Source organism: Rhinatrema bivittatum, chromosome 2 (genome assembly GCF_901001135.1).
Source record: "Rhinatrema bivittatum chromosome 2, aRhiBiv1.1, whole genome shotgun sequence".
NCBI classification, from domain to species: domain Eukaryota; kingdom Metazoa; phylum Chordata; class Amphibia; order Gymnophiona; family Rhinatrematidae; genus Rhinatrema; species Rhinatrema bivittatum.
This window is the reverse complement of record NC_042616.1, coordinates 582,564,922-582,591,744: the sequence shown is the minus strand read 5'-3', so window position 1 is coordinate 582,591,744 and position 26,823 is coordinate 582,564,922. Positions and strand designations below refer to the sequence as shown.

Below are 26,823 nucleotides of genomic sequence, written 5' to 3'. Positions count from 1 at the left end.
ACCCTGGCAAAGGCAAATATCATTGACTGGGCCTCGGTATTGGGCCCGGGTGTCACCGATGGGACCCGACCTTGGACCTAGGCCCAGGCCTCTGCATTGGGACCCAGAGTCAAAACCTAGACTAGACTTTGGTGGCCAGGCTCCAGCATCAGGCCTAGGTCTAGGCCCATGTTTATATCTTTTTAAAGGTGCAGTCTCCTGCATTGTGCACAATATTACAAATGTCGTCTCACCAAGCAGTTGTACAAAAGCAATATCACCTTTTTTCTGTTGACCATTCCTCTCCCTATGCAGCCAAGCATCCTTCTGGCTTTTGCCATTGCCTGTTGCACTTGTTTGTCCACCTTGAGATCACCAGATATCCTAATCTAATTTTGTTCACAGAAATATTTTACCCAAGTATCACTCCTGTGGTCATTTTCATTCCAAATTAATTACTCTGCATTCTTTAGCATAACATTTTAGCTTCCAGTCTCTTGACCACACCTCAAGATTTGCACTGTGATCCTGGAGTGCCACAAATAAGTCTGGTTTTCAGGATATCCACAATGAATATGCATGATGCATATTTACATACAATAGAGGCACTGCATGCAAATACCTCTCATGCATATTCATTGTGGATGTCCTGAAAAACAGACTTATTTGTGGCACTCCAGGACTGCAGTTGCCTAATCCTGTCCTATGGTAATACAATTTGGGCCGATCCTCTTTCCTGAATATCTTTTTCCTTTTCCCTTTTGTTCTCTTTTCTTCTACTGTAACTCACCTTTGAAATATGGCTCCAGTTCCTCCAGAAAACATCACTGCCTTTGCTCCATCTTTGTAGCAAAGCTGGCCATCTTTAGGCAGTTCCTCCATCTGTAATCTGGCCAGCAAAAGGACCTCAGATGACTGTAGACCTTCCGCTCTTCTACCTCTCCCTTCTTACTGAGACTTTATGATCTAATCCTCTCATAGTTTTAATTGTTTTCATTTTTAAAAATCCCACTTCTCTCCTTTCCCATCCACTAGATTTTCAGGCTGGTGAACATAGTTTGGAAGACTGAATTAAACTCCAGGGAGAATGACTCAGAATCAATGTCAGGAAATATTTCTTCATGGAGAGGGTGGTGGATGCCTGGAATGCCCTTCTAGGGGAGATGATGAAGACAAAAACAGTGAAAGATTTCAAAGAGACATGGGGGTAACTTACTGGTGTGGCAGATACTACACTTAACAAATAAGCCTTCTTAATGTAGAAGCAACTCCATCATTGCTTGCCTCTTCAATAGCAGGGGGAAAAGAGGAAAAGGGGAATCAAATTCAGACTACAACCAACAATGACATTGAACTGTACAGTCTTGGAAAATAAATAAGCATGGGGGTAACTTGCTTGATGTGGCGGTTACTACACTTAACCAAAAAGCCTGATACTATACTTCTGATGCAACTCCAACATTGTTCTCTGCTTCACCGGCAGGGGGTGAAAGGAAATTGGACTCAAACAGTAACCAACAAGAGCCCTGACCTTGGCGGTCTGAGTAACTGATAACTATGGGAGCTTGCTGGGCAGACTGGATGAGCCATTAGAAACATAGAAGTGATGGCAGAAAAGTGTTAAGTGTTAAGACAAGGGTAGGAGAGCAAACCCCCAAGAGGTTAGGCAAAAGGGAGTAACCTGCATTTTTCCAGGTCACATGAAAAATGGTAGTGATGAGAATCAAACTTGAGTCTTCTTATTATATAGCATTGGTTTATATCCCAAGTAACTACATACAGTGTATTGTTGTACTGATAAACTATAGAGAAAAAGGTCAATTTCATAATTCTATGACTAGTTTGATTTGCTGTTGTAGTTCTTTGGGTACTTGCAAGGTACTTGTCACTTGGATTGGCCACTGTTTGAGACAGGGTACTGGCCTTGATGGACCCTTGGTCTGACCCAGTATGGCATACCTTATGGTCTTATGATTTTATGTTTATGGATAATTTAATTTAAGCTTTATTTGGGGGGTGAAGGATTTTAAAATCCTGCAGGGAGCTGGCAGGTCTGTGGTTACAAACCTGGAAGCTAATTCCCAAAGGGATACCCCCTCCCCCACAAAATGTGTGGCCAGTGAATACAATCTGAATTTTTTGATTCGGTGACTAGAGAAGTAGATCAAGGAAGAGCACGCTATTTTGTTTACTTGGATTTCAGCAAGGCTTTTGGCACAGTCTTGCATAGGAAGCTCATGAATAAAATAAGAAACTTGGAAGTGAATCACAAGATGGTGGAATGGATTACAAATTGGCTGACAGAGTGGTGGTAAATGTAACCTACTCTGAAAAGAGAAGAGTGATATGTGGAATTCCACAAGAATCTGTTTTAGAATTGGTTCTGTTCAACATCTTTGTGAGCGATATTGTGGAGGGATTAGAACAAGGGATCCTACACCCAGCTGGGTGTTCAGATATTCCACAATGAATATGCATGAGATTAATTTTGGAAGCCCTGTATTAGAAAGTAAAGCTTGACTTTTTGCAGATGACACTAGGATCTGCAATGGAGGGGACACACCCAGGGTCAGCGGAAGCACTAGGTGCGCTAGTCCTGGGCCTAGGGTACAGACCATTAGGGGGCACTGCCTCCGCTCGCGAGAGGTAGGAGTTGGGGCTGTGACCAGGGGTAGGGGGTGTTGGCGCAAGACAGAAGGTGCCTGACTAGGGCATCTAATCCCTTTCCACCGGCCCTGGACACACCTGAAGGAGTAAAGACAATGAAAAGCAATCTAAGATAGTTTGATGAGCGGTTGAAGGGTTGGCATCTGGGATTCAATGCCAAGAAATGCAGAGTCATAAATTTGGGGTATAGCAAGCCAAAGGAGCTGTATGCAATTGGGGAGGGGGGAGGCCAAAGACTGATGTGCACAGACCAGGAGGGAGACCTCTAGGTTTTAGTGTCTGATGATCCGAAGACAGCAAAGCAATGTTACAATGCAGTGGCTAAAGCCAGAGGGATGCTGGCCTGCATAGAGAGAGAGAGGCATAACAGTGAAAACATGGAGGTGATAACGCCCTTGGTGAGATCTCACCTTGTGTACTGTTTTCAGTTCTGGAGACCATATCTCCTCAACATGGAAAAGGAAAGGATGGACATGGTCCAGAGAGAGGCAGCCAAAGTAATGTGGGGTCTGCACTGGAAGACTTATGAGAGGAGACTGCAAGAACTAAATATGTATAACTTAGAGAAGAAGCAAGACAGGGGAGATTTGAGACAAACTTTCAATTACCTGAAAGGAACTGATGCACAAAAAGCAAACATTTTTTGATGAAAAGGAAATTGTAAGACTAGGGGTGATGATATGAAACTACAAGGGGGAAAACGCAGGAACAGTATCAAGGAAGATTTCTTCATGGAAAATATGGTGGACGCCTTCTCAGAAGAACAGTAATGGAATTCAAAAGGGTAGCAGAGACAGAGCATTCCTTGTGACTAGATGATGGAAATGAAGAAATGGCTAACCTCTGTTAAACCCAAAGTTTACATTCCTACACGGGAGTACCTGCCCGGAGCAGCAGCTATTACCCTAAAAGCAACTTGCTAGGTAGATTGGATGGGCCATTTTGATCTTTATCTGCCATCATTAACAATGTTACTAAGGAATTTGCACTTGCTCTACAGCAAGTGCAAAGTTATATGTGGTGAAATACCCTGCCGCAGATGAATACAGAGGCATTTCACCACTATCATATGATTGCGATGATGCGCACCTAGCAATGTCGCTTGTTCCATGGTAGCAGTGCAGGCAGGAGCAATGTGGTATCCCTACTGCCCATAAAGGCTCAGCACTTCCATAATGGTAGGACATGTATCTGAAGAGTGGATTGGGTGGAAATCTTTTGCCATTGGGAAGTAAGATGCCTTGTAGAGAGAATTAAATATTTCATTACCAGACTCATAGCAAGGGGAGGGCTGCATATTGTGCTTTTTCCTATGAGTAAAGCTGTATTTGCATATTATATTCCCTCACTTAAATGCAAGTAAGCACTAATTTTAGCCCTGACAAGTTAATAAAGTGTTGGAAGACTAAGATGTACATTAAAGAAAGTTTAAAAAAACAACACATTTATATGTGTATAGTGGAATATGTTTGTGAACCCCAAGTGATATAATGAAAACTAGAATCAAGGGGTTTACATAATTGGGTAACAAGTAACCACCCTGCAGAGAATCTATGTCTGATTTTGGGCATCCAATCCTATGTAAAGGCCAAAATGTTTTGAGTTTGGGCACCATAAACATTAGTGGAAACTTGTCATTTATAATCAAAAGAAATTTCAGAGTACATTCGTAAAAGCAGTTGATGCTTATCTGTCTGAACAGTGTTACAAAACCTTTCTAAACATTTCTATCTACTATGAGCAAGTCCTGCCAAGATCACCCTAAGAGCAAATCAGAAAATCATCCATGAAGTAACAAAGGAACCCCTGGCTAACACCTAAATATCTGCAGACCTGTCTTGCTGCAATTGATGTGAGTGTTCATTCATCAACCATCAGGAAAAAACTGAACGGGAACAGTGTTTGTGGGAGGATAGCTAGGAAGAAACCATCTAAGAATTTGTTGCCAACCTCTGGTTTGCCAATGAGTATCTGGATGACTCCTGGAATATTGTTCTCTGAACAGATGAGTCAATAATTGAACTTTTTGATCATAACAATAAATGTTTTGTTTAATGAAAACACTGCCTTCCAAAGTAAGAACCTCATTTCAGCTGTCCAGCATGGTGACGAAGGGCTGCTTTGCTGCATTAGAACCTGGATGGCTTGCCATCAATAATGGAACCATGAATTCTGCTTTATATCCAAAACTTCTACAGGAGAATGTCAAGTCATCCCTCTGCGAGCTGAATCTGAGCCAAACATGGGTCCTGCAGCAAGACAGCAATCCAAAATATTCAAGCAAATTTACTACAAAATGGCTGAAGAAGAATTTTCATTTTTTGGATTGGCCAAGTCAAAAGTCCTCACCTAAATTCTATTGAAATATTGTGGCAAGGGTGGGGACGCTGCCCAGGCCCCGGATGCAGAGAGGTCACCTCACTAACGTAACCAAGGAGGGACCGGAAAGCCTTCAAAAGCCAGCTCCTCCTGTGGCATTAATTCGGGGTGAGGAGAGAGAGAGGAGCCTGAGGAGGTTTCCTATTACCTACTTTTGCTGATTCCTGACTCCGCCTGAGGGTGGGGAAGGTGCCTAGGCCTCGGACGCAGAGAGGTTGCCTCACCAACGTCATCAAGGAGGGACCGGAAGGCCTTCAAAAGCCGGACCACCTAAGAGGTGCGTGGCTTTGCCTGGAATATTGTTGCTAGAGGAAGGAACAAGATTTGATTGTGAACTTGTATGTAAGTCTGTTTATGCCTAAATTTATCTGACCCTCTCTCCCTTCGACTCCCCCCATGCCAGGGAAACAACAAGTAAATAAAGAGGAACATAAAAGAAGGGGAGATCGATCTCAATTTAATTTAAACAATTCTATAATAACTTTATGCCTCATACCAAGAGAAAGGCTCATATAAGGGAGACACTGACTTTGTCTCCCTTACTAACACCAACACAGCCTCAAATCTCATCATTCTTTAATGTCACAACTGGTATAATGCTGGGAGAGGAGACCACTGTGAGTGGTCTCCTCTCCCAGCATTATGTCATCGATGTCATCGACCAGTGAAGCAACTTCACTGGTCGATGACATCTCTTTAAGCCCTGGTGCTCCTAAAACGTCCTCCCCACCATCAGTAAAAGAAAGAATATTTTCTGGACTAACAGAGTTGGGTGTGGGTTCAGATGAAATTACTATTCTTCCTAAGAATGGAGAAAGGAGTGGAGACCTGGCCAAGGGGGGAAATGTGGAATCACAACCTGTGTTGGACATAAGTTTGCTCCAGAAACCCACTGAGATAACTATGGATACATTGTGGACAGCTATTAAATCTTTGGAACTAGCAATAAACAAATTAACTCAGACTGCTGTCAATTCTCAACAAAGGATAATGAATGTTGAATGTATGGTTTCCTTATCTGAAAATAAGCTGGTTAGGTGCGAAGCTAGATTAGAAAAGTTGGAGAGTGTGCAAAGTAACCTTGTTAACTCAGAAATAATAAATCAAAAGAAACTGGAATTTATAGAAAATCAATTGAAGTGTCCCAATTTTGAATTTTCCTAAACACGATTTGATACCTGCTGTAGAAATTGTTTAAAGAATATTTACAACACACATTAAAAATGCCTAGTCAAGTACTACCAGCTATAGCAAAAGCTTACTATATCCCTTCAAATTTAGATAGAGAAGCACAGATGGGAAAAGTACAGACAGAAATCCTGAATTTATCTGAAGTAATTGAAAACTCAATCAACACAGATATACCGACTAGAGCTACACTTTTAGTATCTTTTATGTTCCCTACAGAAAGGGACACCGTACTTCGTCTATTTTTTAGACATAGATTAGAAAGTTTTCATGGGCGTCAGGTCTGGATATATCCCACTGAGATAACTATGGATACATTATGGACAGCTATTAAATCTTTGGAACTAGCAATATCCAGACATGACAAGATCCACTCAGAATAGAAGAAAATAAGTTTTGAAATTGAAATCAGATGTTCTTGCTAGAGGTGCCGGATTTGTATTGAAATTTCCGTGTAGGTGTGAAGTTAAATATCTGGAGCATAAATATGTCTTTTTAGAAATACCTAAGTTACAGGAGTTTTTAGATTCCCATCCCCCAAATCAGGACCAGGTTAGGTGTAATAAATAAGATACTAATTGTTTTCTCTAAATGTGATTGAGAGGAGTATTGCTATACTTCTCTCAAAGTTATTCAATTTCCTGTAATTCGCTCAGTAAATAATTGTTTAGCCCTGGTATTTTCCTGAGGGGAACACAGAGGATTCTAATATTGATTATGTTAAATGCACTATTATGTATCTGACTGAATGTTGAATTTTCTGTATTCATGTACAAAATCTTGTTTTGTATAATTATTGAAAATGCAAAAAGATAATAATAATAATAATAATAATAATAATAATTTAAAAAAAAAGAAATATTGTGGCAAGACCTGAAACAGGCGGTTCATGGAAGGAGACTCTAAAATGTCAAAGTTGAAACAGCTCTGTATGGAAGAATGGACCAAAATTCCACACAGATGTGAGAAATTGATCAAGAATTACACGAAACGTTTAGTTGGAGTTATTGCTGCTCAAGGTGGTGACACCAGTTACTGAATGAAGAGTTCACATATTTTCTCACAAGAGGATACTTATTGTTGAAGCCTTTTGTTGAAAAAATAATTTAAATACATCCTTTTTGTCCAAGTTATTTATTCAATGGGGTTATCTTTCTCTTCTATGAGGGTTTAGATTAGGATCTAATCATTTTCTGGATACTTTGTGCTAAAATACAGACCTCATTAGGATGTTTTTTTAAATACTGTAAGCAGCATGGAAAATTTATGTTTGGTTAATTAAATAGACTTGTGCTGACACTACAACTTATTGACATTACAAATAACTCTTTTGTAGCCTTGGATCACCAGAGAGCCTTAAAATTCAGAGTCAATATCTATATGAAATAGGAGGCAATATAGGTAAGTACCTTACTATTTGCTATTGCTTCTAAGTTTTTTAAAATTCCTTTCAAATTATGTTTCCTTTGCTTAGTGTGTTTGCAAATCAGTTTATTACTATGTTTCTAAAATTATAGAAAAGGCTGAAGGAGGGAGTTAATACAATCTATAAAATAGATGTTGTAAGAAACTCACATATTCAAGAGAGGTAAGGCATTTAAATAAGGGGATCTCATCAATGAATCACAGGCTATGGCTGGAGAACGATCCATTGCTATAATATTCACCAAAGCTGAGATTTTATAGAAACAGAACAATCTGAGGTCAAGCAACTATTCTGAAGGTGCCATATTCTAAGACACCACTGAAGAACAATTGCAGATCTTTGCTTTTTATACCGTTAATTATTACAACATGCATTTGGTTTTGAGTCAGAAATCAGAGGTAGTGTTAGATATCCTGATGTCAGCCTTTTCAGAAAAGCTTTTTGCATTTATTGAAGTCTTCATTCTGATTAGCTGGAGTAGTTCTGGTTTTGCTCAAATTGCACTGTGCATTTATGAACCAGTCACATTCTAACTGGCTGAAGTAAAAACTAATTTGTTGCATTAGGACTGTCAGAGCTTTTGCTTTTGGTGATAAATCAGTAATCTAACTCTTGAGCTATGTGATAAGGAGAAGCAGTCAGTGTGCCCAGAAAATGGGCTGGATGGAGACTCCTTTACTTGCTAAATATTTAGTTTAGTTTTTTTTTTAAATATAAATTTACTTCTGCATTTCTTCTTTATATAGAAAGAGGTAAATAAAAACAAAGCAAAGTACACAGCCCAGTGACAAAAACAAACCAGCCACAAAAAACTCCATGAGTAAATGATCAGTTACGTAGAAAAATGAAGAACAAACCATCATAAGAAAATGTGCCTCTGCCTGCAGTTTGGAACCAGAAATCTAAACATCTCCCTTCTTCTGGGCTTGCCTCAGAATGCTTGTTTGGTGTTGGTTTGTTTTTTAAAGGTTTTGACTAACCTCAGGTGACTCTAAATTTCTCACCTGATTTTCTCCAGGCAAGTAGACATTCAGATCCCTCTCCAGAAGGCCAGCTCAGGGACCCAGTCAGCTCCCAGCATTAACAGAATGCAGTTTGAATTAGCTCTTTAAAACTATTCCCTGAGGTTTCACTTGTTAATTTACTTTCTGGCTTTTCCCTATATGCTGTACTTTTCTTTTCCTCATTGAGGGTACTTGCCAGGTTCTTATGGCCTGGATTGGCCACTGTTGGAAACGATGCTGGGCTTGATGGACCCTTGGGCTGACCCAGTATGACATATTCTTATGTTCTTCTCTGTACACCCTATTACAAGTGGTCTGATATTTCATCTACTATGCAAAATATAGTAATAAATATATTTTGATTAGACTGGAAATAATTCTACTTCTCATTTGATTGGTTTTCATTGATTTTATTTACAAATTTAGAGGGCAGGAAGTATGCAGAATGCATCTCCATCTTGTAGGAAAACAAGTCATGAGTTCCAGCCATTATAAGTTATTGTAGGCCAGACAAGAACATTTGTGAGAATACAGCAGCAACATTTCTTCAAATAGTAGTTAAAATCCAGAGGAGCTGCATGACTATCATCATTTAGAGACCATAGAGTCATTCTCTGTCACAAAAAATGATCACTTGCCTTTGTATTTCAGGAGAACACTGTTTGGATCCTGATACATACATGATGGATGTTTATCATGTCAACCCACATGCAGAATGGATTATAAAACCAAAAACAAGTTAAAAGAAAGCACGTACACCTGTTTATAAGGAGCATGGACTACACCAATACTTTCTGTAACCTTCTTTCATTTAACTGGTGCTTTGAGAAAATCAAGACAGTTGCTAATGAGTATGTACCTGCATTAGCTTCAGTCTATTCCATGCACTATGTAGTGCATGCAAGTTACGGTCATGGCTTCAGTTTCCAAAGCCTGCCAGGATTATTCTGTGGTTGTTAGACCACAGGATAGGGATTGCTGAATGAAGTGGCTCAACGGATGCAGTCTTGAACAGGGAGACCATAGGTACTAAGCAACGGCAGGAGGCTGCTATGCAGAATTCAGACTTCTCATCCCCTTCTTGAAGGATGTACTTTTTACTTGATGTTGAGAAGGATATGATTTTATATGAAGAATAAGGTCTACAAAATGTGGAAAAACACTACCAACTTAGAGCCAGTTCTACGGATTCACAACGATGATGAAGGATGGCATTTTAATGTGACTTAAGAGTCCAAAACGCAGACGTGCCCAAGGTGGACATACAGTATCAGTACGTCTGGTTTGAGGACATTCACCTGTACACTGAAATGCATACATAGGATGTTATTTATGCCTTGTGTCCACCACCCACCTCGGGGTAGCCAGTGTTATGATAAAGGAAGTACAAAACAAAGACTGCTAGTTTTATATACACGTGAATAAACACATCTTCACTACACAGGAGACGTTTTTCTATTAAAATGAAAAACATGTTATTTTGCTCATGTACTTTTTTGTGTGTAGATTATATATAAACACTGCCTTTTATACTGTTGGGGGGGGGGGGGGGAGTCAAAATTGTCCAGGTTCTATTATTTGTATAATCACCTTTCCTTAGAACAGAACTCGCAGGTCTCCTTATCCTACTGCTCTTGATACAATACCATTCCATGTGCTAGTAATCAGAGACAATGCCCCCCTCCCTTTTAGACTTTAAACATTTCTCAAAAAACAAGATAACACAGATATTAACTGTGTAATGAACTATAACCTATATGTTATCGCAGTAGTGGCTGTTGTAAAATCTGTGTGCATGAGGTGAATGAAATTGCTCATGAATGTCATTGTGTATAGGCTGTGTTAGCAATTGCCAGTGATTTTTTATTATTTTCTTTTGTCAATCACACAGATAGTTTGCAACCTCCAGGGCATCACAAAAGAAATAACCATTGATTTACCCAAGTACAGCACTGGATCATATACCGCATGTCATGATACCTGGCATTTTGATTCAGTTCATCAGGCACATGTAATATGTTATCAAATATGGCTGAAAGACTTATTCTGTGCCTGTGAGAACCTAGCTCTAAGCTAATAGTTCTTGCACAAGTCAGAAATTTGAGAGGCCAAATACAGTATGTAATCTTGAACTGTTAACGTGCCTTCACAATTCAGTCTTCATAACGCTATCTGCCTATCTTTCACCAGATATGACAATAAAGAGAGATGTGTGAACAATTCAAGGCCAAAATCCAATCAGGCAGTTTTTGGCCTCCTTCCCCTTCATCAGGGTGTGGAATGGTAGGGGTGGGGAGGGAATCTAGTTTCACAGCTGTGTTGGGAACGTCTACTTGATATTTATTTCTCTCCAAAGGACCTGGGTTAAATCTAAAACAGATCCAAAAATCTGAAGCAGCTCCATCCAATCCCTTGAAGCTTGCTTCAGATTTTCTGATGCTCTGAAGCAGATTTCTGAGGATTCAATACAAAAGCCCAAAACCTCACTCAAACTCTCTAGCACATTTGAAATTCATTTAAACTTTATACGGCTATTTCGAAAATGTGAAGATTTGGGAATTTTTAAATTCTAAATGAAATCTCAAATTTTCTGTCTAGCCTAATTTTGAAAGGTTCACACATCTTTGTGGATAACTGATAGTATGGAAAAATACAGAAAAATGAAGTTATTTCTCTGACTTTGTTTGAACAGCTTTTCATTGTTATATGAAGCTGCATTCTTAGGCTATTTGCTTTGTTAGCAAATAGCACTGTGGGATGTTTTCAGAACTTTCAAAATGTAGAAGAGGAGCACCGTGTGAATCTGCTCCATGTTAACCTGCCAAAATAAAAATGTGTTGACAGAAAAACTAAGAAACTAGTTGGTTAAAGATGATGCCTTCGTTAGGGTACCACCTAATTTAGTATGCAAGCTTTTGGGTCCATGAAGATCTCTTGCTTAGGCAATGCACTGCATGTAAAACCTGAACTCCCTTATACAGGGGAGAAAAGAGCAGAGATGTGCATTGTGCAGTCATTGAAAACATAAAAAATGTGTATTTTCAAGCATTTCTAATGTGAAGCAACACAAAAGATATTTGCTTCCTTTCTGCATTTCAGCACATGTATTCCCCTAGAGAAGAGTACTGGTTACATATTCATTATATTTCATGTATACACTGCTATATACTGTAGGGTTGGAATAGAAGCAGTTTAATGCAGGGGTAGACAAATCTGGTCCTGGAGTGCCATAAAGAGGTTAGGTTATCAGGATATCCACAGTGAATATGCATGAGATATATTCAGCATACAACGGAAGCAGTGCATGCAAATCTCTCTTATGCATATTCATTGTGGATCTCCTGAAATCTAGACCTATTTGTGGCACTTCAGGACTGGAATTGGCTGTCCCTGCACTAGGGAAAATCAGAGCTACAAATCCCTTCATGCGAAGTGAGCGGGTTAAACCAGGTGCTGTATGCACCAGTCCTGGAAATTCGTAGCCAGTTGGTAACTCTGTTCATTTGTAGGATATTACACACAGAAGAAATTCTTCAAGACCAAGAACATACAAATGACAAAATGTTGTCTTTTTGCTAATATTGTACACCGGTGCAATAGTATTTCAGTATGTTTTTTTTTTTCATTGAAACAAGGTTACAAATTAAATTCTTTTGGTTGTAAGTTTTTTTTTTTTTTTTTTTTTTTTTACCAATCACAAGTAAAGCGCTGAAGGGAATGCATGAGTCATTCCATAATTTTGTACTGTGCAATTTATGGAAAGTAGGTCATCGTTTTTGCTAGATAATCTGAGGCAGCCTCATGAGTGCTTACTTGGCTGTGTGCAGTTGCACTGTAAGATTTTTTTTTTTTTTTAAACTCCAGCATTCTATTACTCTTTTTGGCATTAGCATGTTATTGTCAATTGCCCAAATACATCCACGGGATGGATTTACCAAAGCTACTGAATTCTTTTAAAAAATTCAGACATTCAACTAGCTAAATTCATGGTTTTATTCAACTTCATCATAATCACACAGTCTAGATATGGATTCCGTATGTATGAAAATCACACCGGGATCAAATGGCAAAAGCAGAATCCATTAGAAAGTACCAACCTGCAGGTGGCTCAGTAACGCACAGCTTCTGAAGTGCTGCCTAATATAGCCACGGGCAAAGTGCGAAGCAGTCAGGCACGCCTATTTTAACCTCTGTTCAGTTTTAAATTACTAAAATTATAAACCATGAAAAACAATGGCAAGGGGGCTTTTCAGCACATACACGCTCTGTTTCCGACCTCAACAGCTGTATTTGGGAATAAAGGCAATCTCCCTCACCAGCACAGACATAAAACGAATGGAAAAATGTTCAAGATTAACATTATCAAATGAAACAAACCCTGTATAATCCTCAGGCAGTTTCCCCACGTTCCAATGATGCTACAAAAACATTCATCACACCCACTCTACACAGATTTCCTTTGGAAACAGTATCGCTAGCAGCTGATACCACAGGCGTTCCAGAGCAAACTTTACATTTTCTGTCTCTCTGTACAATACACACAGACTGTAAATTACCTCACTCTGTACTTGACAGATATGGAGACAAAAACACATTATAGATTACTCTGTTGTAAGATCTTCCTCTGAATCTGCTATGGATAATATCCCTTAATGCCTCTCTGCTGTTAAAATTTGATGTTTGTATAATGAGGTTCCTCCTTAACCCCATCCCCACCCCCCCTGCAGCTTGCAAGGACAGGCAGCCAGCCAATGCTACTCATTCTGCAAAGTGATTTTGCTGTGAGAGGCACAAAAAGACAATTACTGTCTTATCTTTATGCGAAAAATGTAACCTCAAAAACCAAGAACTATTATTGAACTATCTATTGCTTGCATACAAACAGTTGTCAAAAACCAAGCAAAACATGGAAACATTTGCATTCTTGCAAAAACGTCTGCCATAGGTGTTAATGTGTAAAAATGACCCAATTTTGCCTCTTCTTCACAGAAGTGTCTTATGTTGAAGGTGCTCAGTAAGACAGCTTCAAAAATACCAAGCTTTCTTACCATGGATGGAGAATGCAGAAAAGGCCTTAGTAAAATCAGGCACTAAGCCAGAAGTTCCCAAACTGTACATGGTGACCTCCAAATGAGAGTCACAAAATCACTGGCTGGTGTCAAAAGAAAAGGGCTGCTAACCTCTCATTATGGACTTCTACTCTACCCCGCACCTCCAGATCTCCACTCTGACCTGCACCTGGCAGCAGTGGTCAGTGTGGGGCCTATGAAGCTGCTTTGACTTCACAGGTCCTGAGCTTACTGCTGCTGCCACCCCTGCTACTTTCCTATTTTAGGTGAGTGGGGAGGAGGGTGCGAGGGAGGGAGGGAAGGGAAGGGAGAGCAGGGATCTACTATTTTGGTTTTGATCATCATATGAATTTCCAAGTGTTAAAATGGGGTCATAATGCATAGAAGTTTGGGAAGCACTGCGCTAAGCTGTCTCCAAGTTGCCTTTCAAGCTAAAAAAAAAAAGAAAAAAGCCTATTGTGTGCAGAAAAAACTTGTGAATGGGAGACGACAACGGGCAGGTTTGAACAGTTACATATTATGCATCAGCACATATAAAGGTGTCATAAGAACTGCAAACAAGTAATTCTTTGTGAAAATATTCACAGAGCAAGAAGTGTATTTTTTTCATACACCCTCAGTCATTAACTATGGAGTTCGCTTGGGTTGTTTGCTGTGGAATTCATAAACTGGTGATAAAACCTTTTCTGTGGTTTGTAAATTAATATCATGCCACTAGCTCTAGTATAAGTGCTTGCAAGTGAGAACCCCAAAGTGAAATACATATTATCCAAGAATACAATTCAAATTTCACTGAATTTCCTACTAATACTATCAAGCTGCGAAAATGTCAAGAAAAAAAAAATACAGGTGAATAAACATCTTCACTGCACAGGAGACGTTTTTCTATTAAAATGAAAAACATGTTATTTTGACTAGCTCTAGTATAGCACAGTGATTGCAAGTTTGTATATTGCTTTTCTCTGATGAAATGTGGCTCATTTTATTACACAGAATGCTTCCATATATTCAGCAAACAGGAAAAACAAAGTATTTGCCAGCTCCGTAGAACTAAGTATACAGTAAATATAAGGAATGATGTAGTCTATTTATAAAATTACAAAATCTGGAGCTAGCCCGGTGGCTCTGTGGCAAGTGTTGTGCGGCTTCCGTGTGAAAGGTCAATTCCTGCACTCTGGGTCCAGCCAGGGCAGGGGATGCAATGGAAGTGGCACTCAAAGCCCTGGGGCCTCGGTACTGTCGCTGCAGTGACCTGACAAGAACAGTGGAAGGATGGGTCCTATTGAAAGAAGTGGAGAAAAATCACCTGGGAGCTGTGAAGGCAGGTCTCATGGTATCTGAATCCCAGCACCGAAAGAAAGAGGAGGAAATATTGGGCAAAAAACAAAAAAAAAACCCTCTAGCGACAGTTTCAAAAAACATATACTAATATGGAACTTCTGGTATACACAAGCTTTTAAAACTCTCCAGTATCAAGCACTCCTAGCTATCCTCTCTTAAAATGGGATTAGAAAACTCATTTTTATTTCATGCATAGCAATTAAAGTTATCTGTATTAAAGTAACTACAAGAAAGAAAATATACCATACGTTTTCAGCCATCAGTTTTCCGGCACCAGGGCTGGGAATTGGCACTGCAAGTCTACATTCACATCCTTTCCCAAGTCACTCAGCCGAGTCATCTCAGTTACAGTCCCTGGCTGGGGCCCTGCACCAGGGATTCTTCTGGACCCTAAATCCATCCGCCGGGTGATGCCATTGCTCAATTACTGGGACTCCCTTTCACCCCAGTCCAGTGAACCGCTGCCTCTGCAGCATCTCCAACCCAGGGCTTACCCACAAAAGCAGAAGACTTGCCCTGGTTATCCAACCCAGGTCCTTCTGCAAGGCAGCGTGCAGCACCGACACCAAGGCACCGGGCTGGCCCAGTTCATAGAAACATAGAAATGACGGCAGAAGACGACCAAATGGCCCATCCAGTCTGCCCAGCAAGCTTTCGCACTTCTTTTTCTCATACTTATCTGTTACTCTAACCGCTGAGGTCAGGGCCCTTATTGGTAACTTTTTGGTTCTAATTTCCTTCCACCCCCACCCATTGATGCAGAGAGCAGTGCTGGAGCTGCATCAATGTGAAGTATCAAGCCTAAATGTTCAGTATAATATTTCTGAAAAGTAAAGGCTTTCTTCCCACACATTACTGCCCTGCTGAAAACAATATATTTTACCAACAAACTGGCTCTCTCATTCATCTGGGTGTAACTCACACCCAGTCTTAGTCTCCTCACCCCTCAGCTCTTATCAGGAGAAGCCACTTGGGAGCACCTTTCCCTCCAGAAAGTTCAGGAGAGGAAGAACACGTGTCCTCCAAGCAGTCACGATTGTCCTAATCAATCAGTAATGCACCTCTTCAGATTTTAACCTTGCCCTGCCCTTTCCACTCTGCTAGAAAGGATAGTGCCTTCACATTGGACACTGAAACTGGTCCATTTTCACCCTCTGTGTCATATCATCACCAGCTTCCAGGTCTATCTCGACACATGGTAGTAACCGAGTTTTAATACGTGCATCACAATAAAGGAGGGCACGGCCTTTTTTTTCCATCTCTTATTAGGTATGTAGGGGAAGCTGAACACAGTTTTGGTAGAAGATACATATTGTAAATATCACAAAGACATTTAGCAGTAAAAAAAAACAGCATTATTTTAAAATCTGAAAAGAATTCAAAATGGAAACAATTAGCAAAACGTGACTTAACTAGTAGTTGGAAATTATTTTTTAAGTAATCAACTTGCCCATTCCTTAGTTCTATCATTTCCTCTTTTACTCTTGGCTGTGAGCTTTCCTTTCTCTTTTTGTGGTACCAGAACTGATATTTTGTACTCTTGAATACAAGGAGGTGTGCACCATGTATTATTATGGCCATACCTGGTTTTTGAAATCTCCTTTACTAAGGCTACTGTTTGTTCCTTCATACTTCATTTATTCCAGTTTATACGTGCAGAGTTCTGTTTATAATCAGCTTAGCGGTAGCCTCCTGATTTGGATTCCTATTGGATGGAGTGGATTAGTAAAAAGAGCTTTCAAAACTTTGAAAAAAAATATCTTACTAGGAATGCAATAATGTATGTTTTGTCAACTTAATTATCTGAAAATATTATTTACCTAGCTCTGCTACTTTAATTAACAAGCCCCATGCTGCATGACGAACTGTGTATTAGGTTAAGTTACATGATAGCAAAAAAAGTTACTTTAAGCTCTGCAACAAGGATAAGCCACAGGTCCCTACTGTTTAGAGTGCAAACTCCCAATTACTCTGCAAAGCATCGTGTATAATGCAAAGCATGATGTCCACCAGGAAGGAATAATGCAGCAAAGGTGTGTAGCATAAAAAACAGATGCTATATATATATATATATATATAAGAACTGTTTGCTATGATAGGTGTCGGCATGGATGTGTGTGTGGTTCTCCCACTGTAATACAGCTGCCACTATCTACGGGATACCACACAAACAAAATAGCTAGCCATACTAAATCACCCCTTGGGCAATGTATGGTGCCACATCAAATGTCCATTGCCCGTTGGGATGTGACCTCCGATGAGGGGGTCAAGACTGACTGTGTGGCAACAGCAACAGTGGCCGGAAAGAAAGGACCTGCTCATCTCCCCCCGCAGCTGTCTGCTCAGCCAGACCACTTCGTGATTGGGTCAGGTACCCCACAACAGAGCGGTGGGACCAATCAGGTCAGCTTTCCTGGGCAGGTGTGTCCAGAGGCCATTTAAAAATATATATATATATATATATAAACCATGATCTTTATTGGCAGCCCAGCACCTGCACAGCAACAAGGAGCACTGGCCCCCAAAAAGCAGCCATGGCAGAGAGGATGGCAAGAGAGCTAGGGAAAATCTGGCTGCCCAGGCTGCTACTGTTCCAGGCCACAGGGAACTTGCATGCTGATCCCAAGCTTGTTCACCACAGATCCAGCCCCATGCCTGCCCCCGACCCAATCTGGCACTGCATGCCTTGCGAGACAAACATGCTCCCCAACAGATTCTCCCCAAACAAACTATTCCTTGCAGCTCTAGCATAAAGACAGCCATGCGCCATAAAGCTCACGATTAAGCCCTGGAGGAGCTGAGAGACAGGAGGCCCGTGCAGCAAGAATGGTACCTCCCCTTTTTTTTTTTTTTTTTTAAATCGATGCCTTGGCAAGCCTGCCGCGATGTGGCTGTCCCCCCATCAGGGACCCACTTTTCACCGCCAGCTGTCTTAGCTAAGGACCTGTGTTAGCCTGCGGCGGAAGCTTTTTTTTTTATTATTCTAAATTAACTGCTTAAGCCTTACCCTCTGATAGAGCCGTGGCAAAAAATGCCCTGTTCCCTGTCTGCAGCTGCATTCTGCGGGGGTGAAGGTGGGTGGCGGCAGACCCACACCCTCCCCTGTCAGATCAACTGCAGCCCCGCACGCGAGTGGGGACAGAGAGCATTGGTGCATTGGCAGGGTAGGCAAGAGTCACCCCCCCCCCCCCCCCATTTGCAGCACGCTGCGATGCTCTGCCCCTTTTTCTGAGCAGCTGCATGCCTAGAAGCCCGGCACGCTGGTGCTCGCCATATTGATGAAGGGGCTCAAGCTCCAACAGGCCACGGCACGAGCAGCATGGACATTGCCTAGGACCACTGGGCACAACAAAACGACTGCCCACCCACGAGAGCTGCCATCCTAGGCTGCCAAGCTCTGAGCCAATGGCGGGCACTGCCACTGTAGGCGCACGTGACCAGAACTGGAAGCACAAATGGCCACGAGAAGGAACACATGACCCGCAACACCGCTGCCTGACCACGTGGGCCCGCCAAGCAGAAAGCCCACAGCAGCATTACTCCCTCCCCAACCGACGGGGAATCGCTACCACTAGGATGCTCCCCTTCCTTTTTTTTTCTTTTTCTAATATTAAAATAAACACTGGGGTGGCTGCCCACTGTGTTGATCCCTCCCACAGCTAATGGGGGAAGATCAGAGACCACAACCCGCCCCACTCTGTTCATGGCCCACAGCAAAGGGAAGCCCCCCCCCCCCCCCCAGCCCATGCCACACGAGGCTGCCATGGCCTGGAAATCAAGGCCCCACTCGGCAGAAGGGGGACAACAGCAAAGCAGGAGAGAAAGAGAAGGTCCAAAGACTGCATCGCACACCACATGGCCGAGCAAGGCTCAGCAAAGCCGCATTCCCGGAGCTGGTAGCAGGTAGGCCACAACGTGTGCCTGCGCGTGGAGATAAAACAAAGGCAACGCGACCTTACCAAAGAAAAAAAACGCCAAAATAAGAGGCTGAGGGGAGGGCCGGCTCACGTTTAAATTATTTTTGCCAGCCTTGCCCCCTCTCTTGCTCCAGAAGTGGAGCACCTCGCTGGCTGTGGCCTCCCCACCTTAGCTGGGGGAGGGCCGGCCCCTTTATAAAATGAGCAGGAACACAATGAAGCTCTATCTGGAGAAAAGGTGAGAGGAGCATGAAGTAGAGAATTAAGACATCAACTTCTTGGGCACCGTGCAGAATATTAGCGTACCTTCTGCCGGTCAAACATACTAACATCCTTGCCAAAATTCAATCCACGAGCCCCCACATACATCTTGATACAAACAATACAACTAAAGACTGCTGCAATGCATATGAGGGATGGATGCAGGTAAGAGCCCCATAAATGGCAGAAAATGGAAGGACGCAGAACTAGCATTTCGGAAACCTGAACATTTGTCTCTGCAGATAGAACCTGGTTTTTCTTTATCACTTTTACGATACTGTGAGCTTTCACTGCCCTCTACTGATCTTTGTTACTTTTTTAACTTGTGATAGCTTTTTCTTTGACCAACACAAGAATTAATCAAAGACATAAAGGAGCTTTAGAAACATCCGTCTTTATTATTTATTTTGTTATGTTATGTCTAAATGTCTATGGCTATGAATAGATGCTATGAAATCCATGGCTATTTCATTTTTCTATAACTATCATCTATGATTTGATATTTTTAATGATTACCCTATAGTTTTAATTTTGCACAATTTTCATGTTTTTCTTAACAACTGAAGATGGGACCTTTGAAGGTAATTTACAAAAGGTTTTAAGCACATAAATGGGCTTTGAAATTTCAACGAACTTTCAAAAGGTTTTACACATATTAGTGCACACATTTAAGCACAGAAATGGGCTTTTGGAAATTGCTATGATATATGCTACTTTTATGCGGGTAAATCCTTTTGAAAATTACCTCCAATGTGGTTTAAAAACCCAGATAACATTTTCTTTGGCTACATTTTAAATTGCTCCAATAAATGCAATCACACTTTGCAAAGAATCTAGTTTTACCCCCGGCCAGTAGGATGACTGGAAGTCTATCACTTTAAACAAAATGCTGTTTCAGACACTCAAATCACTTAAAACTCATGAAGTAAAAGAAAATCATATGCATTTTATTGTAATTTTGATAAATGGTTCTTTTTTGTCTTATAAAAAATGGCCAACATACAAAAAAAATCTGGAACACTGTCAAGTCATCAAGAGAACATGCACTGAAAAGAATGATAAAATGTCAAGGATATCCAATTAATGAAAATAACATTTTAGTAGAGGTATTTGTTGTACCACTGTTCTAAATTAAAAACATTACTGTAAAACAAATGGCTAATAAAAAATTATTTCTCCTGAGCTGGAAAGTAAATTAACACAGTGGAGTCCTCCGTTTTCACTGGAAGTGTCCCAGAGAGCAGCCCACCTCTCTGAATGTTAATGCCCCTTCCCAGGGCAGACATGAGGGAATACTCCACGCAAGGTGAAGGCTCTGCTGAAGTCATAGGCATCTGCCGGCTGGCCTTTAATCAGCATCAGGTTTCTCATGCATCCTCGGAGAGAAACGTGGCTGCTCAGGCAGTTTTGCTTCACATCAGCTGTTTGGAGAAAAAATGGTAGGAGAAGTTGAGAACAGACAAATGGAGACAATTTTGAAAAATCTGCATGCAACACAAAGAAAAAACAATCTGCGCAAACAATGCTAAACAACGAGCCAAGATCAACAAAAAAAAAAAAAATTAAATGAGAGGGCCAGGAGGAAGGAGAGGGAGATAAACTAAACTACTACCTATTCAGACTCCGCTTACCTCTATTCAGACTCCGCTTACCTGACTAGACGCCCCACCTAATTTCGGCGCTATGTTTTTTATTTAGTTCTGCTGTCCTTTGTTTCTGGCTACCCTAGCCCCCAAGTTCCATGTCCTTGTTTCATGTAACTTTGCCTCTTTGTTAAATGGTTTACTAAGTTAATCCCCATGCTCCATGTAAACCGATCTGATATGAATCTATTCATGAATGTCGGTATAGAAAAGTATTAAACAAACAAATAAATAAATAAAATAATATTTGCAGCCCCTATTCAACATAATACATAAATACAGTGTAATGGGAGATAAAGACCATAAAGCTGATCTTGTGCACACAATTTATTTTCTCATGAAATGCCATAGACCAGAAGTTCCCAAACCCGTCCTGGAGGAACCCCATGCCAGTCAGGTTTTCTGGATATCCACAATACATATGCATGAGATAAATTTGCATGCAATGGAGGCAGTGCATGCAAATTTAACTTATGGATATTCATGCATATGATATATGCTACGATATATGCTATGAAAATTCACTCCTATATACAGATGTTAATAAAATAGGTAAAATATGCTTTTTCTTGCATTGAAAATATTCATGCATACTGAACAATACACATGAAATTTTAGAGCAGAACTATGCAGTATTTTATAAACTGTGCAGCTCCCGGCATACAGTTTATTAAATACTAGCATTAATTGCCACGTATCCACTACTGGATGTAAACGCTGTACTGTGGATAGGTTTATTTAACAATTTTCTATACCGATCTTCAAGGTTGAATACCATATCAGGTGTGAAAGTTAGACTCCCTGTGTCACAAAAGACATTAAAATGGCAGAAGTAAAGTTAGTTATTATAACAAATATTACATGTCAGTAAGTATATAACATTTTAAAGAATGTCCTAACAAGACAAAATCTTTCAGTTATAGTGCTTGGTATTTTAGTAGATGCATGCAGCGACGCATTAGGCCTATTTTCCATTTACATAGAAACATAGAAACATAGAAATGACGGCAGAAGAAGACCAAACGGCCCATCCAGTCTGCCCAGCAAGCCACGCAGTTCATCCATTTATTTATTTATTTATTTCCCCACCCTTTTTCTCCCTCCCACCCATCACTATTGGCTTCCAGCATCCTCCGGCCCCAACTCCCTTCCACCCCTCCACCATGCAGAGAGTAGCGCCATCCTAGTGAACATCCAGCTCAATCAGGGGTAGCAACTGCCGCAACAAGCAGGCCACACCCCTGCCCCATACTCTTACCCACCCCTGCTTTGTTTGTTTGTTTCTTGTTATTGTTTTTTTTTTTTTTTTGGAGATGGCAGCCCTCCGTGAAGGCGGAACACCAACCACTGGCCACTGGCATCCTGCTCTGTGAATGCCTCTGTGGCTACTGCCGCTCCGTGCAGTGTTTTGCTGCCTGAAGGTGGAACCCCAACTACTGGCCACTGGCATCCCGCTCCGTGAATTTATGCGTGCATGTTATAAAATTGGTTACCCACACGTACATGCATGCATGATTTTATATCGACATGCACATGTGTGCGTGAATGCCATCTCAAGAGCGTAAGTAGGGGGATTTTAATAGATGCATGCAGCGATGCATTAGGCCTGTTTTCCATTTCCCTCCCAATTCGCCGCAGTAAAAGAGAGGACTTCCTAAAGCCCCTTCCTAACTAGCCTCCCTTTTACCCTTCTAACCCCGACCCTTAAAACCCCGTTTTAAAAAAATGTACCTACTTACATGCAGCCCATAGCAGAAGCAAGTTACGCAGTTGTGGGATCATGGCACGCGCTAGTGAGCATAACTGACTGCATGGTGCAGTCCCAGTCCGTCCATGACCTGCCCAGACCATGCCCATGTCCCGCCCTCTTTTTGCCAAACATTATTATTTGCACACTAGGAGATATGCACTTGGCCGTTGACCTTTTAAAATCTGCGTGGCCCACGCGTGTGAGTCACATGCGTATCCTCCCGGTTTTGTGGCGCACAACCCTCTTAAAATCTACCTCATAGTAGGACAGGCACAATGAAGGACGAATCACACATTTTACAATGAACTCAACTTATAAAAGTCAAACTAGGAGCAAAGGTGTCCTAGAAAAAGATTTTCTAGGAAAATACATTCTAAAGGAAGAAGAAAAGGTGACTTCAACTAAAGCTGCTAATACCTTGGTTTTTGCTGAACCCAGGCCAGGCTGCAATAATTTGGTTCAGCATGAAAATGGCTTGCATTAGATGCTCAGATGGTATAAAGGGAGAGAAACAGATCAAAAACATAAGTTTTGATCCCAACACACAATTTATTAGTCTCTGACAGGATCTTTAACATGGTTGTTTAAAAATGAAAAAAAAAATGCTGATTTCATGACAGTGTTTGAGTAACTCACAGAATTTCAATGGGTAAAGAATTTCAATGGGTAAGACTTGTTTAACTACACCAGATCCGGCATGCATGGCTGCCTTTGGGAAGCAACAGACCCAGTATTCTAGTGAGATGTTATCACAGATCCTTATTCCAAAACAGATGAAGGTTGGCTGGTGCTATTGGGTTGAAAACCCTGGGAGAGAGGGAATCCCAGTCATTTTGCAATGACATTGCTGAGTGGCTGTATTTGGGACCCATGATTGCAAAGTTCTGGAAGAAGCCCTGGTGTATGGCCCCTGGTTGAGGACCTTCAGTGCACTGGCTAGGATGAGTGGGATAAGTAAAGGAGAGAGGGGAGGAACCCAGGTAGTTGTGAATGAAGGCTCATGGTAGCTCAATGAAGGCTGGATTCAATTGAGTTGAAAGCCAAAAGGAGCAGGATGAGAAAACTACAGGATGAAAACACCTAAAACTAAAATCCTTTCTGAGTCAGGTGTATGGTGAAGGGATTTATATACAGGTTCAGTGGAGCAGGGAACTAAAGTTGAAATGCTTTATCAGAAATAGCATTAGAGAAAGGGAGCGGCATGTCAAATATACACAAACCACAATGTTGAAAAGTGACAATCTATCAATGAACATGTATTTTGGGCATCATGCTAAAAAGCAATTGAAGATGTTGCCCACTGTACTTGAACACAAATATTTCACAGTATCTATCTGTTTCCATTTTTAACCTGGAAATGTGCTTAAATGTTACCCCAATTAAAGCATAAACAGAGCACGTACCAGGATAGCCACCAACATATATGGGATTGTTGGTATCTGCAGAGGTAGACTGGGCATGGGGATTCTCCATCTGCACTGTGTTCCCATCCACAGTCAGAATAATATGGTGCTTACTCTTGTTCGCCTCAAGTCTGTGCCACTTGCCATCGCACAGGACACTGGCACCACTAGGCACAAAGCTGACTGTGATCCTGCCAGCTCCATTGTTGACATGAAACATAACCTGTGCAAATATCCAAGGCACATTATGCAATCCGGTTTAGTTTACCAATTATTACTATAACTCTGTTGCTTAGTAAAGCCTGCCTAGGCTAAACAGGAACTTATTACTGCAATCTATGGGGATCATTTACTCTGCCATGATATTTTATCATGGGAGGGGGAAAAATATCGCAGTGGGCATTGCCATGATATTTGGCTCCTCCACAGTAAAATATCGCAGTGGCTTCACCTGTGATATTTATACTCGCAGCAAAGTTCTGCGAGAAAAAAATATCACAGGGCCAGAAGCAAATACGCGAGATGATGACCCACTTCGCTGGGGCCGCCATAGTCTTAAAGGGCCATGTGGCCCAGAACCACCCCCAATATGTGAAAATCACCCTCCCCCCCCCCCAGAGGTTTTGGTAGATCCCCACCTGTAGAGAACATAAGAACGTAAGAACATAAGAAGTGCCATACTGGGTCAGACCAAGGATCCATCAAGCCCAGCATCCTGTTTCCAACAGTGGCCAATCCAAGTCACAAGTACCTGGTATGTACCCAAACATTAATTAGATCTCAAGCTACTATTGCTTATTGATTAATAGCAGGACTTCTCCTCTAGGAACTTATTCAAACCTTTTTTAAACCCAGTTACACTAACTGCCGTAACCACAATGAGGTGGCCCAGCAGAGGACATTTTTTTTTAAAATAGATCCAATAGTCTACATGACACCTCTCCTTTTTATCAAAAGTTGACTCCTCTGATCCATTCATCCCATCTCGCCAGTAAAATCCCCGCCCAGACCCCTCCCCCCAACCTACAATATATTCTGTTTAGTGGCCCCCCCAACCACCATGTTCACAGAACATATTCCTTGATAGTCTAGTGCACTCTTTGCCCCGCCATATCTCCTTTTACCTAAAAAAGTTACTCTGGTGGTCCAGTAGGGGCCCAGAATGCCTCTTAGGCTCTGGGTCGCAGCCATTTTTCAAAATAGCACCATCCAGCTCCTGCCCTTATTTTAAGTTTACTTTAAAAATTATCCCACCAACATTACCTACAGAAAGCATTCACTAAATTTTACCCTCACACAGATATTGGAAGATATGGATTCCTTGACCTACCCAGTCTGTCCACTGTAAAAATCATTTTCTTATTTAGCAAGAAGTTATTATTTGCACTTTTCATAAAATTTAGGATTAGGATGTTTCCACATTGCAGCATCAAGGAATGAAAAGAGTGAACTTGTACTCTTCACTACCAAATGCATTGTTCAGGACCGAACAGGTGAACAAAGTGAGGGAAGAGGGAGTCAGCTTTCATGTATAAATGCAAAAAAAAAAAAAAAGATTTCAAATGAATTTCAATTGCTAGGGAAAAATAACTACTGACTGGCTAACACTGAGGAAGATATGTTTTTCCACCTGCAGTAACTATGCAAGCCTGAACTTGGAGTAAAAGAAACAGAGAACATGACACTAATTTGCTTCCTGTTAGAAAGCCATAGACCCCAGTTAATCTCCATTTTCCCTTTCTCTTCTTCATAAGTAGGAATCCTCTGAGATTGATATTCAAATGCAGACACCAATGAGTTTTTTTTGGGGGTTTTTTTTTTAATCCAGGGGTTGGGGAGGTAGGAGTTACATGGGGGATATGTGAGACTTGGTTATGATGGAAAAAGAGTAGGGGGTACATTATGCCAGCAATATTTTTACATTTTGATTAGGGGGTGAGGGGGCTCCATCTTCACGGGAACATGTTATTAATGTGTTTGAGTTTGGGTGTTGAAGTCACTTCGAGTGGCAACCCCAGGCTGAGGAGGGGTCTGGCTTGATCCCCGAATACCTTTTGTACTTTTGGGCTACTTGGCCATTTAAATCTAACGCAGGACCCACGTTAGGGTCCCGATGCTCCTGCGTTAGATTAATGTTTTCTCAGGAGGTGTAGTGGCTCACAACTTTCTAAGTCGGCTGCATTAATTTATTTGCATAGTATTACTTATACAAAATTCATGCATGCAAATCCCATGCAAAGCTGCTCATTGTAATAGGGGAGAGAATCTGGGCAGAACTATGTAAAATATCACTGATATTGCACAATGTCACCATGATAGGGATACATTGTGCGATATACACTACTTAACATGCATTATATCCCTACCACAAGTTGATGCATCACCCTATTAGTTGGATAGGTAGCCATAGTTAGAATAATCCAGCGAAGTTACCCGGATAAATGTATCCTGCTAACTAAAAGTTATCTGGGTATATTCAGTGGTACGACCACGCAGTTGAATATCCTGGCAAAGTTAACCAGATATGTTTTTACAGCTTACTTTCCTAGTCTGATAACTTTTGAATATGGACCTTTGTTTCTATGGAAAAGCTGTTATTCAATGGACCCCTAACTCTGGATTGGCAATTTGGGTGTAGTGAAACGTTACCATTCTGAATTGTCCTTTGAACCTTTGCTTTCAAAGAATATTTACTGTTGATAGGTTTTTCCAGCTGAAGTCATGTTAATACTGGACAATTTTCAAACCAATTTACCTGGGATAAACTGGCTCTGCTAAAGTTGCCCTTTTCTTTCC

General features: G+C 41.1%; 2 protein-coding genes across 7 annotated transcripts in view; one reads left to right on the top strand and one right to left on the bottom strand.

Moving 5' to 3' along the window:
- ARHGAP28 (Rho GTPase activating protein 28) overlaps window positions 1-10,121 on the top strand; it is a 547,343-nt gene extending 537,222 nt beyond the window's left edge. For all 6 annotated transcript variants that reach the window (XM_029591030.1, XM_029591029.1, XM_029591034.1 and 3 more), the window contains 2 exons: window positions 7,550-7,614; window positions 9,295-10,121. In XM_029591030.1, coding sequence (XP_029446890.1) covers window positions 7,550-7,614; window positions 9,295-9,386 — 157 coding nt within the window. In that variant the 3' untranslated portion in view covers window positions 9,387-10,121. The remainder of the gene's footprint in view (window positions 1-7,549; window positions 7,615-9,294) is intronic.
- Window positions 10,122-20,157: 10,036 nt separating this feature from the next.
- Window positions 20,158-26,823, bottom strand: part of LAMA1 (laminin subunit alpha 1) — a 395,343-nt gene continuing 388,677 nt past the window's right edge. Inside the window, exons 62-63 of the mRNA XM_029591028.1 lie at window positions 24,028-24,250; window positions 20,158-20,652 (exon numbers count right to left, since the gene is read on the bottom strand). Coding sequence (XP_029446888.1) covers window positions 20,492-20,652; window positions 24,028-24,250 — 384 coding nt within the window. The 3' untranslated portion in view covers window positions 20,158-20,491. The remainder of the gene's footprint in view (window positions 20,653-24,027; window positions 24,251-26,823) is intronic.